The 18,481-nt window shown below is 41.3% G+C and overlaps 1 protein-coding gene across 3 annotated transcripts in view; it reads right to left on the reverse strand.

Annotated features, from left to right (window-relative positions):
* The window catches only part of Sema1a (semaphorin 1a), a 210,009-nt gene that overhangs the window by 161,982 nt on the left and 29,546 nt on the right, over positions 1 to 18,481 (reverse strand). For all 3 annotated transcript variants that reach the window (XM_070308477.1, XM_070308479.1, XM_070308478.1), the window contains one exon: positions 8,395 to 9,643. In XM_070308477.1, the coding sequence (XP_070164578.1) occupies positions 8,395 to 8,527 (133 nt within the window). In that variant the 5' untranslated portion in view covers positions 8,528 to 9,643. The remainder of the gene's footprint in view (positions 1 to 8,394; positions 9,644 to 18,481) is intronic.

An 18,481-nucleotide genomic window follows, 5' to 3' on the forward strand; every position in this document is an offset into this window, starting at 1 on the left:
GATTATTTCAAATAAATTCGCAAATTTAACGTGTATCGTTATCATCGTATTTGTGGAAATTTCACGGCGTAACAGCGAGTTTTTCCCTCCGAAAAACATTGCCCATTCCAGCGGCATCCGAGTTAGGCTCGGCGCACGACCACCCTCCCCCCCCCCCCATCCACGCCTACTCTCGCTCGTCGTGCACATTAAACTCAACGGCTTCGCTAATGCCGCTTTTCGTTTCGTCCCCCTCGTACCTAGCGACCCTTCTACCCCCGTCGTCTATACTCCGGCCATCCACTTTGCTTTCCGTCCCAAATTGATTGGACTGCGAATCGGTAGACTTGAATTATTCATACTTTGCCCGGCGATAAACCAATTTCTACGCCGGCCAAATCGAGGAAGAAAAGATCGGACCGCCACGCGAGCGACGAAACGGAGGACGACGTTGGGGTATAGTTCTCGAACAAAGAGAGCTTTGGCGAAGATTGAACGAACAAAAAAGGCCAACAACGAGGGACGCGTCAGCGACGCGGTGTGGAGGTCAGTTAACTTTGCTGGGAAGATCATCGGACGAGCTACTGCGACGCCGTTTAATTTCATCATTCCATCCAATGACACGGAAGACGCGTCCGAGAGGGAAAATAAACGACTTCGCGCCGGCTTTATAACGGCGAGTTAAAGCGCGAAAGAAAGCATATCACCGTCATATCTCTCTCACTCTTTTTACTTTTTCTGTGCTGCTTGTAACACGCGTACTACACACACACACACACATTCTCTCTCCTCTCTCTCTCTCTCTTTCTCGGTCTATAAAGAGAAATATTCTCCTACACTCTAATACGGTATTTTAGTCTGTAGGTTAAGGACAAGTGAATCGTTGTCTGCTTTAGAAAGACGCAGCTCGATGTCGGCGTGTGTAAGCGTCGTTAGGGAAAAAAAAGGCGAGATACGTATCGTTAATCTACTTGTGAAAAAAGCGCGTCAAATTTTAAAGCAGTAAGATTAAATCGATACTTCTAAATGTGATCCTCAACACACTCTAAATGTACAAGATTAAGATACTTAAAATATATATATATATATATATATATGCATACATATATATTAGAGATATTCTGAGAGCTGGAATTGATTATATTATCTTTTATAATAATAACTATCTAAGGTAGACATGATAGCTCGATAGAAATATAAGAGCTATGTTAAAGATTTTCGTATGATTTTTATCGTCACGGACACTGATTTACAACGATTTTCGTTTACTACCTCACCCGAGCGCATCATCACCCGCGATAAGAGGACACTTTCAGCAATACCCTGACGAGGGAATCGCTCAAGCCGCTGCTGCTTCCCAGTAACCGCTCGCCGCTTTTGACCTTTTGCTTTCCTGGATCAGGCACGGAGCGGAGGGAATCTTCTCGACAAAAGATTTATGAACCCCTTGCCGTCACGATAGCAGTATGCTACTTATTCTACCATTGAGTATACACTCAAAGGTGCAAAAAAATGCGGGAGCGGTATATACATGGTATACGCCATGTTCAGAGAAAGAGAGAGCGAGAGAATAAGAGAAAAATCTTGAAAAAAAGAAAAGAATATCCGTTCGTTTCTCCAATCAATCATCCTCGCAATATACATAATTAAAATTGTCACCTGTCAATTATAGGATTTCACAAATCAATAAAAATTTATTTACAGAAGCACAAAATTAATTTCAAAAAAATCTGATAAGTAAATATATGTGATAAAAGTAACAAAATTGGATTGAGAATTATATTCAATATATCGTATTTAAGATGGAGAAAAAAATCTAATCGATTGATTTCGTAGTATTTAAAATAATATAAAATAAATATTTTATTATAGAATAAATATTCTACTATACTTCTAATTCAAATAGCGAGCTTCCGTTAACGTATAACTAATATCATTATCCGCGTCACTTTCGACACGATTCAGAATCGCGATCGATCTAGTTATAATAATCTTGCTCCCTTCTAATCGAGGAGAACGACGATGAAAATGTATCATTAACGCAACAAACGCTATCGATGTTTAACGACAACTTTAGCAAGTATGTCGCCGTCCCATCGATCTACTTGTTTGCCGAGGTCAATGACACTGAGACGCTACAGCGATCAGTTATCCCTTCCTCCGGGGAAACTCGTGGAAAAAGTTTGCCTTTTTTCGTCGACGACGCATGCAGCCGCTACACTGTCCTAACAAATGGTCTTTTTCTTAAGCGGCATAAATTTTATTGGTGCTCTTCCTCCCTCTCTCGTACGCGGGGAGTTAGCACAGGGATCCATCTCTCTAGAGCGAGAGAAGCCAAACTACTACCACATATCTCGTCCATGTTCACATTCCGCGCTCAGAGTCAATTGACACGATTCCCAGTAATTTTAGCCAGTGGTTAGGCCGAGGTCAGGTTATACGTGCCGCGGCGTATATACAGCAAGCTGAAACTAATCATAATGTATCCTCGTCGGTCGACGAGAGGCATCGGGGGGAACGGAATCGCCGCTGTGATTGGTCCGTTGCGGTATTCCTCGCTACCAGATAAAGTTACCATAATATGGATTAACTGCCCGCCATAGCCTATATTCTGATCCGGCACTCACGCTCCAGCTCACCGTGTAGTAATGAACTCGTAACGGCCACTGTTATCAGCTGCGCCGCTGCTCGAGTGTCTTTTAATGACGATTCACGTGAGCGCGTAATCGATATATCGTGAGTACGCGAGACGCGTAAGCGGAAAACGCGCGGTATTGCGGTATTTGATTTATCAATCGAGTTTAATTACATGACAGACAATCCGCTTGTAGAATTTTTAATCGAATAAATTGAAATACTAGTATAAATTGACAGCATTATCATAACAGCATTCGCATAAATCTCATAATGTTCACGTATCTCGAATGTTTTCAAATATCGTATACTCGATACGATACCACGTATCTATTATTTTTCGTAGCGATTTATTATTGCATCGTATCTTTTTACGGTAAAATTTTACCAATGTCGTTGACACCGATGCGTGCATAAATTTTCAAACACGAAGGAAACATTGGCACGTCGCGTATTTCCTGCGCATCCATTTAAAAAAATTGTTGCACGATTGCCAAGTCTGCTCGTTGAAATTTACGACGAATTCGACTGTGATGTCTCGCCCCGCGTTATCGATCGGCGCGACTTTCGGAATGCTAAAGGGTGCGCGCGATTCCAGCCCAGTGATCTCCCTTTATCCGTAATACACTGGCGCGCTGTTTTCGGGCTGCCAATGCGTGTGGCGCATACCAATTTCGATTTTTAAACCGAGCAAGTGCGGCTCTTGCAAATGATCTCCGCGTTCAAAAGTTGCGTGTGTGATTTACGACGATCAAAAAACACGCGGATATTTTTTACGTTTTAACGAACGGCGCGATTGCAAATCTGGCGGCCGACGTGACATCTAAATATCACGACTTATCAATCGCGAACTACACGGCAGAAAAAAATGCAACAAGTATCTCTATAGAAATTCTGCGAGAGAGCGGGAGTTTATCCTAAGAAAAAAAGAAAGAAAAAAAAAAGAGAGAAACGCGAAAGTACTCGCGATACTGGCCGATAATTTTACCGCGCAGGATCCCGATTAGCGATTCAATAATGACATTTGGACAATGGACACGGCGGAATAATTATAAAGAGGATTTCATTAGTATACAATTGGCTAACCGGTTATTGTCCCTCTTTGAACGTCACGGCCGATAGAAGTGGTCGCCACTCGCGCTGTGGATAATAAGCGCATCGTGGAAAATGTTTGGTTGATATAGACAATGTGAATTGGTACTACGAAAGTAATCGAGCGTTATTTCAGTTCCGCTTGAAACTCGATCAATTTCATCGATGCATCAAGAGATGTAATAAGTCAATTAAATATAATGAAATAATCACAATAAATCATATGTATAGAAATACGCGGATTTTGTACAAACGCAAGTCACCGGAAAAAAAAAAAAAAAAACGCAAGACGACAAACATCTAACATAAGCATCGCCATAGTCACGATCGAATAATTTACGAATGCAAAATCGATTTGAATAACACACGTTAGAAAATCAACTGTAATGTATTGATCCGTAATGCGGTCTCTTCATCATTATCGGACGTCTCGTCGATTTGCCAGCTGTCAATAGGAAATTACGACTGCGCGTCACGTAAATATTTAGCGATCGTATCGGACAACGCGCATTAACGCAGAAACGTTATATTCGCCGAAGCGTAGGGGTTATAAGAGATCGTAAAGGGTGGATTTAATCGTCACGTAATTGTCGTTTTAATCGATTATTGCGCTCCTACCTCTTTAAACGTCACGATTGATAAAAACGCGACAGCGCGAACCGCATACGGGTCATGCCATGTTCACGCAATAGGCAATCCCGTGGAAAATGCTGCATCGTCGAGAGGCTTCGCGACGGCATATATATCAGAAATACATTCGTCGTTGATTATAATTTCGGTGTTCCGCGGCGGTGGTTTTGCCCGTTGTAGAATTAGCAGAAATTCTGGCTCAGCGAACAAAACGATATCGCAGCGGCAGCGCATTAATGACACGTGCTTCGCGTAATTTCAATAGGCGACGCGGGACATCGCGACCGCACCCTATATCGCGATGCGTGCGTGCATGGGAGATGCGACGGCTACGCATCGTCGAACGAAATTCATCGCGACGTAATGAACTTGTGTTGCCCGGATGTCGATAGACAGATAGACAGAGAGAGAGCGGGACATTTATTCGAGGTACTGGGTAGTAAAGTTCCCTGTAACTCCGCGAGCAGAGAATATAGATCATATAAATGATTATGTATGCAGATCGTGGGTGCAGTAAAATTGCAAAAAGGATTCTAAAATTTAAACATTTAAAAAACATACCATGGTTATATTTCCAATATAACTTGCGTATAACACTTTTTAGAGAATAACATCCATAACTCTAGAAAAAATGATCCGTTACGAATGAGGCGTTACGGGATAAATCGGCAAAGAACATAACGCCATACACGTGGAAAACTAACGTTCCCAGCAGTGCGGCTTGCACCAAAAATGTGATCAACGAGCGGACATAATTCGTAGAACCTCAAACTAATGGCCATCTGTTCCCGTGGTTCAAGTAATTACAGCGGTAAAGCGCGGTTCTTAATTCCGACGATTAATCCACATTTCGCGCGGTACATTCGGAATGATTTAAGAAATTTTACGGTGAGGCGGCTGCGATAATAGCGCGTGTGAAATGTAACGTTTAACTTGCCCCGAGCGCGGCGAGTACCGCGCTATTAGAAGCGGAGAACGAACGATGTTGAAAATGATAACTAATTTATGCCACGTAATCTCGGGGGGGAAAAAAAAACATCATGCCCGCTACACGCTATGTCGTAACTGGTACGCATTAAATAATATTGCACGCTAAATAATACGCACCAAAACACTATACATTTCGCAGAGTTTGCCGTTGAAATGCCGGCAACTGTCAAAATGTGCTCTACGGGTTGCCAAAAATTGCCTTACGACCGCCATCTTTCTCGAGATATGTTCCTTAAACAGCAACATTTGCTCTCTCTCTTTTTCTCTCCTCTCCCCTCTCCTCGTTTTCAATCTCCATTGAATAAATTATAAAATAAACTAACCTACTCTTTACAATTCGTGAAACGAGTTACGTGTGTTCACATGAAAAAATCTATTAATACATTAGGTACGTTAGAAAGATACATTATCATTGCTCATACTGTAAACACTTTAGAAAGAAAAATGTTTGTCTTCAAACCCCAGCGGGAATAGATATGCAGGTTTCCAACTTTACCCATCTAGGTACAAAGTTTCGTCGCTTTTCGAGAGTTACGAGTTGAAAATTTGCTATTGCTATTGAACGCCATGAATAAAGCCCTATTTATGTCTACGTTTCTAGTTGCGCGCGCGGTTGTAGTAAAAAATTTATTCCCGTTGATAAAAAATTATTTTGAATAAAATATAACTCTTTTATCGACTCGGCTTGAATTTAAACTTAAACACTAGAAGAAAACGCCAATTTTTATGCACGAAGATATTAATAGCGCACTCTAAATGCACGCTCTGCGGGAGAGACGGGCGTCAAACGCGGGGAAGAAAACGGCGAGTTCTAAACATTCGAGTTCTCGCCGCTATCACTCAAATCGTTCGGCTCCCTCCCCTCCCTCCCTCCAGCTCGCGCTACTACGAAGCGACGTAGCCACAGCCACTTCGGAGCAATTTATTTCGCTCCTTCCCGCCGTCGAGATATCGTTCCGTCGCGGAAAGAGTGATGGATGTTGGGGCGTCGTTTCTACGCGAAAACGTACAAAACACGCGGAGCCCCGTTAAGGTCGAGTGCCTCAGATGTAGGACACTTTATACGCCAGTTCCACCTCCCTCCTACTCTCGTCCCTTTTAGATCCAGTTCTCGATAAAACTCGTCGTCGACGCGGCGTGTCCGTTTGAATTAGTTATGCGCGCGAGGGATGTAATGCGCGAGAAAGGAAAGTAACAAATGCGTTTTGAAGGACCGCCGAGAGGAAACGACAGTTTCCCCAAAACGCGCTCGTTACGGTCGTAGAAAAAGCTTTTTAGAAATAATGCTACTCGCGAAATTAACGGGAAACTGCTCCTGTACCATTTATGCGCGGTCTCGTGGAATGTTGTAATTCTGGTAAACGCACAGGATGAAGTTTATATAACGTAACGTAAACCGACACTTCCGTTTATCTTTCACACTGTGTTACGAAGTTCAAGTTAATAAGTTTCTCTCACGAGATATTTATTAAAGTGAATATCGCATGTGCGAGTTAACGCAATCCTGACAGAAAACACGATAAGTAACGTTAATTTTTGTGGAACAATACATAAACTTCAAAAAATTATCTTGCTTCATTAAAGATTCTTATATACAGTATATATACGAGTATTATTTTATGTAAAACACGTTTAAACAGCTATTGTTCTGTATAACTGATCGAAATATTGATCTCTAATTATTCTATTTTAGTAAACAATATTTAAAATCAAAAATTGCTTCGATAATTTATTCGTAATATTTGAGTAAATGTATCGTAATTAGCCTGGTATTATCGATCTTGTGTACATCGAAGTATTCAAGATCAGCCGAAACAATATATAACACATCAATTTCGAGTAATTATCCGAAAGAAAAAAACCTTCGTCGTACTAATAATTTTACTTCGCAAAAACGTCCAGTATTTACATATTCAATATTCATATATTCGATGTAAAAATATTTGCTCGGGTGTAGAACATATCGTGGATACATGAAAAATCTTCGCGAAATGCATAAATAGCGCTGGGGGGGGGGGGGAATAATCACAGCGTTGAATCACATAGCTTCTAAATCAGCTGTGAGACTGTCAGAATAAAACAAAAATCGCAACGTATTGAAATTTTGCAGGCTCGTTTTCGCTTCGTTGTCCCAAGTTTCGTGTTTGTGACATGATGAACGAATCGTTAGCGTAATAGAATGAAGCCACGAGATTACCTAATATATATATATATATATATATATATATATATATATATATATATATATCTGTATTTTATCACCGGCAAAACGCGCTTTAATAATATAACCGGAACATCGCGGTCGATAACTTTGTTTCTGTTTTCTTATTCGAATAAGGAAAGTCGGGGGATGAAGGGGGGGAGGAGGATTATACCACTGATTAAAGTTTGCAGTCACCGACTCGAAACGGAACAATCCTTCCTCGACAAGGGAAAATCCATTCGCGAATGGGGAAGGTGCATGATCCTGCATTCGTTGCAACTTCACGATCATTACGTAAGCAAACGTTTTTCTTTCTCTCTCGGCCTTGGAGAATACGGCTTCGAACTTTGCGGAAGTCCTTAACCTCTATCGCGAGAAGGTTATTATTCAACATATGAAACGTCGCTCAATATTGATGTTCAAATTCACGAATAATCGCTAAACATAAAGCCAAATAAAGAGAACAATAATTAAACTTCTCGTCGTCATCATATTCTTTTCGATTGTCCTCGGAACTTTTTTCTTGAAAATTTTATTTTTGCCGTAAAAGACGTACCAATTTCCTTAAATAAATTTCTATGCGGTTAATAAAATTCGATCATTATTTTGCGCAGTCGTGTCGGAAATATTTATCGGATGTCATTAGATACTCGAATACACCATTTCACGATTGGAAATACGGAAAGCAAACTTGTCGACGATCCGCGAGCTGCACTCGCGCAAGATCGATAATCGAAATTATTAATCATTAGCACGCACTAATTCATACCACAAACACGAAACAAGGACAAAGGGGACGACGAATCGAGAAAACTGCTCTGTATGTTATTCATCGGCGCGCACACAAATCAAAAATGATCACTCACCTAGCTGGACGTACATCTTCGGCCTGACGTTCTCCTGCCAAGCGGCCAAAGCGAGGGTGACCGTCGCGACGAAGCACCAACAGGACAGCAACGGGTGCATCCTGGGAGCAACGCGGAGGCTGGCTCGCCTCATCCTTTCCTCGCGATGGTGTCGCAGCGATGTTCGGAATGACGTGCCAGGATTCGTAGTCTCCGTCGCGGGCACTGAACGACCGAAAAGCGGCACACGCGAGAACGAAACTCCGGAAGGAATCGCGAACACGTACCGCTCGCACCGTGTATTATCACCGTCACACTGTGCGATCCGAAGCACCCTTGACTACGCCCGCGAGAGACACTGTAACGCGGCGCGAGTTAACCTATTATCTATCGAGCGAATACCGCGGGAAGAGAGAACGCGCGCGTTGCTTTCTCTCAAACACTCACTGCGCCGGAAGCAGCTGCGCGGGTGTCGCGGCAGTCACGTGCGGCGCGACGTTCCCGTTTGTCGCGGTCGTTGCATCCACGGTCGTCCACCGGCAGCCCGCTGCGCGCATGTTTTCCCAAGGACGATGGACCGCCTCGCAGCGGCCAAGCGGCACATTCACGAAGCCGCGAGACGGCCGATGCACGACAAAGGGAAAGTAGAAGGCGAGAGTCGCAACCAACACCCGCGCTCACGCGTTCAAGCGTCCACGCGCGAGCGACGTTAGGATAAACAACCGTTATTACGTCCCTTATTGCGCAACGTCACGACAAACACGCGCACACCGGTAAACACCATCCGCACTCGCTGCCGATCGTCGTCACACTAACGTCGCGACAGATGACGCTCCCCACCAAGCGCCGCACTCCCCACTCCTACTCCCACTCTCCGCGCCGATACCACGCGCAAGCGCCGTTCGTATTAACGCATACCTTTCTCTCTCCGTCTTTCGGAACCGTATCTGCGTATGCGTGATGATTACGCGTGTGATTTTCTATACGCGTCGCTCGTCGTGCACGCACGTGGATATGGCGGTAAAACTTTACGGATAGTACACGTACGTAGGAGCGGAGGAAAAGATAGAGGCAGTGGAGCTTTGGAAGGGTACGCACGAGTAAGCGATTAAGAGGCGAGATGCTGGAGGAGAGAGGGTGACACCGGGCAAGCGTCGATTTTCAACCCCACTACCTTCGCGGCGCGATTACGCCGCTGTCGTCTTCCACGTCGTCGTTGTCCTCGTCGTCGACGTCGACGTCGGTATCTCGCCGATGTAGCGCTGCTAACCTGGAATGAAAAGGAGGATCGTTATTTGGGTCGATCAAAGACACTTTAATCCGCGACGCTCGTATTTTATCGTGACGTACTCTTGCGATGTCTCGTGAAACACTTAATTCGCGACAATAACATCCGAAATGGAATCTTAGGAGATATTTTTATCTCTGAATGATCTCTCTAAAGGGAAATCTAAATGATGCTAAAATTTTTTGTGTCTTCTTGTTTTTCGATTATACGCGCACTTAAAGAAAAGGGAGAATTTTATGAAAACTTTCATTTAGGATTCTCAAATTACCAAACTAGTTGACATTGCGAGATGAAGATTCTTCAATGAAATCTTGATTAAAATTATCAACTTTAAATTCTTCCAACACGGTGGAACTTATTGCGTAAAATCTCATCGCTCCCCGAACCAATCAGATTTGATAGCCCGATATTTCTGGAAACTCGAAAACCGCAAAGTGTCAGAGTGGACGAAGAAATCCGATTACGATTCGATTTCGCGTAAACGCACGCGCTTGCAAATTCCATGGGGTCCCTACACAAATAAGGTTTCATCACGCAGAAAGTTTTGGCTGCGGCGGGATAACAAAATTATCCAAATGCGACTGATTCGTCAGCGAATTTTATGAACATATCCCGTATGCGCGATGCGTAGCGACGCCGCCGACGTTGACATTGTTCATTAATTTGGCGAACCAAGTGCACGAACGACGGGGGAAGGGGGGAAACAGGGCTGATGGACACCACGGAGGGGGAGGTATGTGTGCATCGAGACTCTAATTCCTACACCAATGATTGGACATGCCTGCACGAGGGAATTCGCCGGGTGTCCACGACGTGTACACGCAATTTCGCGTGGATGTGCGTGTCCGCGCGTACATGTCCGAGCGTATCGTATTCGCGTCCAGCGTTCACGCTCCTTTAATTCTCGATACGCTAAAACACTCGATCGACGTATATTTGTGATTCCGACTTGATGCGCAATTTTTGAGAGAATTCAAAGAAATCATTTCTCTTTTCTTCTTTTGCTTTTTAAAGATAACAAGCTCCTTTATATATCAATTTATCCATTTCTTTAAATTAATTTTAAATTATCTTTACAATGTGATAATTTACTTTCCGAAAGTAATTAATAATTGAAACTCAGACGTAATGTATTTTGACTTATCATCTTTGAAATGAAGGCACACGAAAACGAGTATATTATGATACGTAATTTTAAACCACTCTATGTTAAAATACAGAATATAATACTCATATATACCGCATGTAAAATTCTCACATGAATTTCCATGGAATAATATTCACGCGGCGGCTGTTTCTTTCATAATTAGTATAATCTCCGAGCGTATAAATGAAATTATTCGACTTATATATGCTATGTTCCATTTGCTAGGAATGAGCAACGATGCAAAAGAATAACATGAGATACGAATTACTAGTAAAATATTATTAAAAAAGTATCCGTCGTATACACATTAATACAGCCTATTGTTTTAAAGCCATATCTCAATTTTACGACGTGACTTAAGCGCGTAACGATGTTTTTCATTGCAAAAATAATCTATCGATTTCATAAATTCTTTTTGAAATATATACAATATATATATATATATCAATCTGAAAAAAAATCCTCTTTCACCGAAAGGGCAATAGTTTCATTTTAAATTTTAACCATAGTTCATTCAACATTCACGCGTTTATACAAAATCAAATACATATAATGGAGCATATGGACGAGAGTCGTCTAAAGTGATAAGTGGCCATAACAAGAGGAGAAACGATGCATAAAAGATACATATATACCGCACTATCGTAACGTCGTAACGCACGTACGCCTTTCGTTTATGGAGCGATTTAAACTTACAATACAGTTTATCATCGATTATATCATCGTATTTAACATCTGCTTTAATCGGATATATAATGTTGTTTCCACAAATAATGCAATTTTACTCGATTGGTAACAAATGTATCTTTTATATAAAATATAACATTTTTCGCATAATATAATTGTTTTATTTTAAATTAATGTTTGACGTTTAAACTTGTTTTATCGATATACAATATTATTGGATTTGTCATATATATAAAATATAAATAATTATTAACATAATGAAAATAGTTATTAACATCGCGCATGATGTGTCATATTAAATCCTTTTTTTTGTTATCCATATTTTTAATACTGTCTTAGGTATTATAAAGCATCCATAGAGGCTAGATGTTAACTCATCGCAAGCTCTTTGCGCGAGCTACAAAGAGTTAGTCAAAAGGGTGCTTGAATGGCCCCTCGAAGTAGCGTCGTAAGCAACACTATAGATAGCATGCTAATGAAAATGAAGAAACGGAGATTGAATGCATCGCGTCGTCGAGACGTCGCGCGAGCTCAAAACGATACTCATTCACAAATGCGATACGCTTTACGAAACTTACTATTACATCTCAGTGGATCAGCGTGTCACTGGATTACTCGAACGTTGAAGAGGAACGTAGCTCGTCTCTAGTGTCTTCGTAAAGTGCTCTTCTTATATTTCTATTTAAAAGATATATTTTCATAGTGTGTCTCAGAAAAGATATATATTAAAAGAAAATCCTCCTCTTCACATATTTTACATTAGATTTGTTGCTAGCTAGAATCTAATCTTTGAATTTATTAACGTTATGTAAGTATAATTTAAACTGCGTATTAAATTCAAATTTGTTCTCGTATTAAAAATTTAATATAATAGATTTTATTAATAAAATAGAAATATTTCATAGAATCCGTGTATTTTTAAGAAAGAATAAAACATAGGAATTTACATCCTGATTGGAAAAAGAATCGATTTCGAATCTTCCTAGCACCGTACTTCTTTCTTAAGACATCTAGTCTAACATGTAAGGACGATCGAAAGAGATTGAAAAAGACGAGAAAAATGCTAAAGAATGGGCGCGACAGTTTCGGCGAGAAAAGGCGTAAAAACTCGAGAAGAAGATTCGGGGGTAGAGCTCTACGGGATATACTGTCGCGAAATCGTCCCGCGGGAGTGACTTCGTCCGAGTCGATTTCGCGCGCGTTTAACATCGCGCGAGCAACGATGGAAAAGTGCCGGCAGGCAGGCAAGTGTTGTCTGAGGGGTGCCGCAAGAGGTGCGGTGAGGGACGAGGGGACAGCAAGGATCGATAACCGAACAACGGGGAAAATCCCGATGGAAAACGCGCGGGAAGCGCCGGATACTACCGATGTTGCCGAGAGGAGAGAGAAAGAAAGAGAGAGAGAGAGAGAGAGAGAGAGAGCAAATTCGCGGCTATTGGTAGACGTAAACCAAACTCGATTAAGTTTGACTTCCAGGATACGTCGTACGGGTAGAAGAACGGTGTCTCGGATGAAATTAGTCGAATCACTTGTGACGAATTCTCGCGCGACAACGCCATCATCGCTGTCGCTATGCGTCCTTTCTTTTTCATCCATTGACAGCTGCTGCCGGAGACACGTGGAATTTCGCGAAGAATCTTTCTCAGACGGAGATAAAAATTAGCGTAGATAAAGATATCCCCGGTGCATAACGAGACTCTGGTAAAAGTACGGAAGGGTAGGAGCGCGGTAGGATAGATAAGTATAAAAAAAAGGTATGGTTACAGAGGAGCAACGCAGAAAATTCCTGCGGATACGAGTGAAAGTACGGGCAAGAGCGACGACTCGTGCCTGTGGCTCTGCGTGCGCCAAAGGCTCGGAATAAAACTCAATTAAATGCGGCCAAAGTTCAACTTTTGTCAAACGTTAAATAAAAAGGATTTCCCGGATAAAGTTAATTAGCCCACTTAAGTCAGAGTACGTTTGCGCTGGTACGCGTGAGACAAATCTTTCAAGCGAATAAAAAAAAAGAAAGAAAGAAAAGACGAGTGCCGCCGCACGGGGCATTAAGGATAATAGATATCCTGGATCGCCCTATTTTAGTTTTCGAAGCGCCGAGAAGAGGAAGGGCAACTTTCCTCTCGACGAAGTTTCCGGTGAGAGAAGAAAAAGATATTGGATACGGCGAAACTTCCGATACGAAAGATACAGCTCGGCGGCTGAGCACTGATTAAAATCAATTAAAGCCATTAGCACTCAATATTTAAGTTTCTCGTAGTCTTTCGATTCCGCGTCTCGCGAAATAATGGAAACCGATCGGGACTCCAGTCCTCGCCGCAGCGACGGAGCGTTTTCCCTTCGATAAATTCGATTATACACCATCAAAAGTTAAACGAAATATTCCTTAAAATGCCGTAAATATTGCATCAATACCGCCATAAACACGACCATTATATCTCAGTTTGCTGTGCTCACAACCGTGAACTTCTTATTGCATTGCTCGACGTAGACCATAACGACCGGCAATTTTTATTAAACGGAGGAGGAGGAAAGGAAGGAGGACCCCAAAAATAGAGTAAAAAGCAAGACCGAACAACAGGAAAGATTTCGCTAAAAAACGCGAGTACGTTGGTGCGGCGCTTTCCGAGAACGCGAGGTAGAAGGAGGATGGTCGGTATGAAGGGTAGAAGGTTGCAAAAAGAGAGTTGCAGCAAAAGTCGCCGCTACTGTAGCGGTCAGTCGAGCGATCGAAGGGCATGGAACAAAACCCAATTAAGTCCGCCAAACTTCAACTTTCTTAGTAACGTTACATGAGAAACATTTTCTGAATAAAACTGGATAAAAGAAGTTAGGCCATTTGAGCATGGATCGCGCACATACCATCGGTTTACCATCGCCCAACGTCAAATGAGGAAACAAAAATAGAGAGAAAACTAAAAAAAGGAAAGACGGAAATAGTTAGAAAGAGTATGCGGCAAAAAAGCGTTTTTCGACCGCGAGATCAGCGGATAGATATTTATTCAAATAAAGCTCATGAAATATATACTGTTAAAATGTTAAAAGATAGAATAATAAGAGTAGTAAGGGTAATAAAAAAATTGTTTTTAAACTGTTAATATCATTAAGAAGATCCCTTAGGACCGTTGAGTCGAATTAAATCGCGTAATCGCACTCTGAAAATATGACTCGTGTGAGTTTCTTGCGTGATCGCGGGCCAACATCTCAAAAGGGCACTCACCAAAGTCCTCTGGATAAAAATTCAGAAATCAATCGACAGCGAACGGCGCGATTCGCTTTTTGCGAGTTCCAATGTGTCACGCTTATCGAAAATCGTTCGCCAAACGACGGACGTCGGCCGGAATTGAAATCCTTTAGCGAGTATGGCCCGTGATATATAACTGACCTACAAGAAAGATATTTGCCGAATGGAAGGTGGGATGGAACGAGAGATATGAGAGAGCGATAAGTACCACCCCTCTTTCCCTCTCCTACTTATATATGACACGAGAAGGGGAAATACCTATATTCACGCTTATATCGCCAATACGCGCTCAAACGTAAAAGTAATCTCTTCTGTCACCCGTCGCTCTTCGGTAAAATACTGATGAATCCTCGCCTAGTAGAAACGTTTTTATCGACGTTATCCTGGGGAATAACGCGCGCTGGTCCTTTCGTTCATTTTTTCGCGATCCTGCCGCAGTTGTCCCCCTCGAAAATACCGACTTTCGATTAAAAGCCGTTCGGAACGTTCGTGCTACAACGATATCGAGAATGAGGGGCCGGCGAAATGCGAGGGCGGAAAAATGCGGGATGCGTAAAAAAAAAAAGAATAGTCGCGAGGTAACGGAGGTCCTCGAGAAGCTACAACCTAAAAAGCACATAAAGGGCGCGTCACGAAGACGAGAGAACTGCGTGACGTCGGTGTCCTCGAAATTCGAGAGTGAAACGTGATAGCCCACTTTTGTTCGTGATAGTGCGAATGGAGCTCATGCCATTCTTCCGCAAATGAAAAATGTCAGATCGATCGCGACAAATGCCACGAGACATTCTTTTCTATGTGACATTTAATTAATTCCGCGCCGCTGTCCACCGGTATTCTCGCGCAGACATACCATGCTTGAGATTAATTGCGCTTATAAGCATATTGTTCGTATTACCATGCCCTACCATGCACGTTGCTAAGCGGAATTAGCGGTGGGGGAAAAAAAAAAAAAAAACCGTATGGTTTAAATACGAAATATGCGAGAACAATTACTGGCATATATTCTTGTTAAATATTCTCAATGCGAAACCTCTTGGAGAAAAAAATAAAAACAGATGAATGTACATTAATCCTGTCTATCCTCTTCAAATTTATTTACCGCTCTATGAAGGCAATATTTTTAATCTACCGACAAAATTCATTTTGTGTTATATACGTTTTAACTCGATATATATATATATATTAATTGTGACCAAAAACACAAAATTAATAATCTAATAAATCTTCAATAATATGAATAAAAAATTAAGATAAAACTATAATTGGTTAGATTAAGTTATCGATTATATAATATCTTGGGAAGAACGTGTCACTCCGCGTTTCACGTTCTTTAAGCGCGTCGAGGGAAAATAGTAATAATGATAATTAAGCGAATAATTAAGAGGAGCGTCGTCGTTATCTCTGACGAGACTACGGTATTCCGCACGTTACGTCTTCTCTCGGAGTTAGGCAGGAAACGTTCAAACGTCCACGACCGTCCGATTAAAAACTCTAACAACTTTGACCCAGAAAAAAATTGCCTCGTTACGATGTCATTAATTCAAAACAGTTTAATTAGTATACCTTTACAGTTACCCATCCGTGAGCTGCATTCACGTGACGATTAGCTACAAATAAAATGCGTTTCGAAATCGTTGCTCATAAGATTCGCGTAATTTTTTAGAAATATTTAATTGCTAACAAAAAATCGTTTCTCATTTAATGTATAACGGAAGACTGAATCTTAACGATAAATCATATAAATTATTTTCACAAAGTTTCGTGAAATATTAATGACTCTTATTTCTGAGACTGCTTAAAAAGTTATGACAATGGAAAAATTTCGAGAAGATTTTCGTTACACAATGACAATATGTTGGTCTGATGATGTATATCGATGAGAATACGAATCTTCTTTCGAGCCGCTATATTCGCGATACATCGAAAACGGTCTTAGTACTTTGTTCCTCTAATTTATTCACGCAAGGCAAGGAAAGTTTCGACAAATATCCCATTTTACTGGAGTGCTGCTTTAATACCCAATGTTCTATGCGCGCCTAATGCATAAAGAATACAATCGATCTTCGACGGAGTTATAAAATATTAAACAGAGCAGCGGAATGCAAAATGTCTTTCCGTTACCCCGTATCACACGATCTCGGGATATCTCGGATATTCTTTAATGCGTGAAAAGAGGACACGAGAAAGCCGGGCTAATTACGATCTACATTTTTGGCGGAGAGCGCTAAAAGTTCCTAGCGAGTATGATCGATCTTCCGCATTAAGAGATTATTAAAGAGCGGGAAAAGTACATCTAAATAGCACTTAGATACTTCGCGAACTATATATCGCTCGGTACTTTAATACTTTGACATTTAATGGATTAAAAAGTCGATTAATTCGATTTACTCTTTAATGCGTTGAGTTCCGAAGATACTTTTTAAGTCTTGATCGCGCGGAAACCGCGTTTTTGATGCATCAAATAAAAATTACATACACGTCAGTTATCATAATGCTATATAAAAATAAAAATGAAGATAACAAAGCAGTTTTGCGACACATTTGCTATAATAATAAATGACAGCGCTGAATTATAAATTACACTTTCGACAGAATCATGAATATCAATCCTGTGGATCAATGTGCCCTGAATATATTTTCCAAAAAGAATCACGTTATAAATTATAACATCTTGCTATTTATTTATTTGCCATTAATAAATCTGTAACACGAATGTCATCTGTAATCTGTACGTCATCAATATGTCCGTACTTTCCCAAATGGAAAAATTGCACGACGAAATCTTGCCATTTCGCGTGAAATGTATTCTCGTGTTTGCCATTCTTTCTCTCTCTCTCTCTCTCTTTCTCTGTGATACATTTTCTATTCCTGCTCTGATGAATTTTTTCTATTCATTTGGAACTAGAATAATTGCATTAATCTCTTCTTTCATTTCACCGTGAAAATTCCTACTGATTTCTTCACTGAGAAAAACGACAGAATGAAAAGTGTCGGTTATACCGTGAATGCGTTTGCATAAAAATCAAATAATTACACACTTTCAATAAATGACAATTTGCTTCAAGGGAACGGGATTGAAGTCGCGGTTTATTGAATCAATCTGTCAATGTTTCACCGTAATGCCACGTTACGCTCGCGAAGCTCCACGTGTACCTAATGCGAGCTCGGGGGCGTGATCGATCTTAGCGTATCGCGAGGCAACTTATCGCCACGACGTTACACGAACGACCGTAAAGCCGTAATACCGCTACGCTACCAAGGCTATGCTACGCGGATTTCAACTCGTCGTTTCGTGAACGCGCGTCTAGAAGATCGGCCCCGGATAATCCGTCCGTCCACAGTTACGTTCCTGCGATAAGCGCACTTGCTAATTAGTCAAAGCGTTACGCGTCTAGGATACTCGATTTCATCTTTCGTTTCATCGACAAAAGTAGTAAACGGCCCCTCCCCCGCGATTTTCTCCGTTGATATAAAGCCAATTTCGCGCACAAACGCGGTTCACTACTTGATAGATAAATCGTCAGACCCGGCTAAACATTTCTGTATAAACCCGCAGGCATTTTCATCGTTTTTTCATTTTCCTGTACTATATCCCCAAATAGATCTCCGGCCTGTTTCACAACAGTTTTATTTCCGCGACAATAATCTAGAATATATTATACAGTATAATAAACACTACAGAATAGAGATAAATCGCAATATTCGATATTCTATAATGATTATTCAAATCACTCGATTATTAAAC

The sequence above is a fragment of the Polyergus mexicanus genome, unplaced genomic scaffold (assembly GCF_030449975.1).
Source record: "Polyergus mexicanus isolate NDT 795.1 unplaced genomic scaffold, iyPolMexi1.0 SCAF_15, whole genome shotgun sequence".
NCBI lineage: Eukaryota > Metazoa > Arthropoda > Insecta > Hymenoptera > Formicidae > Polyergus > Polyergus mexicanus.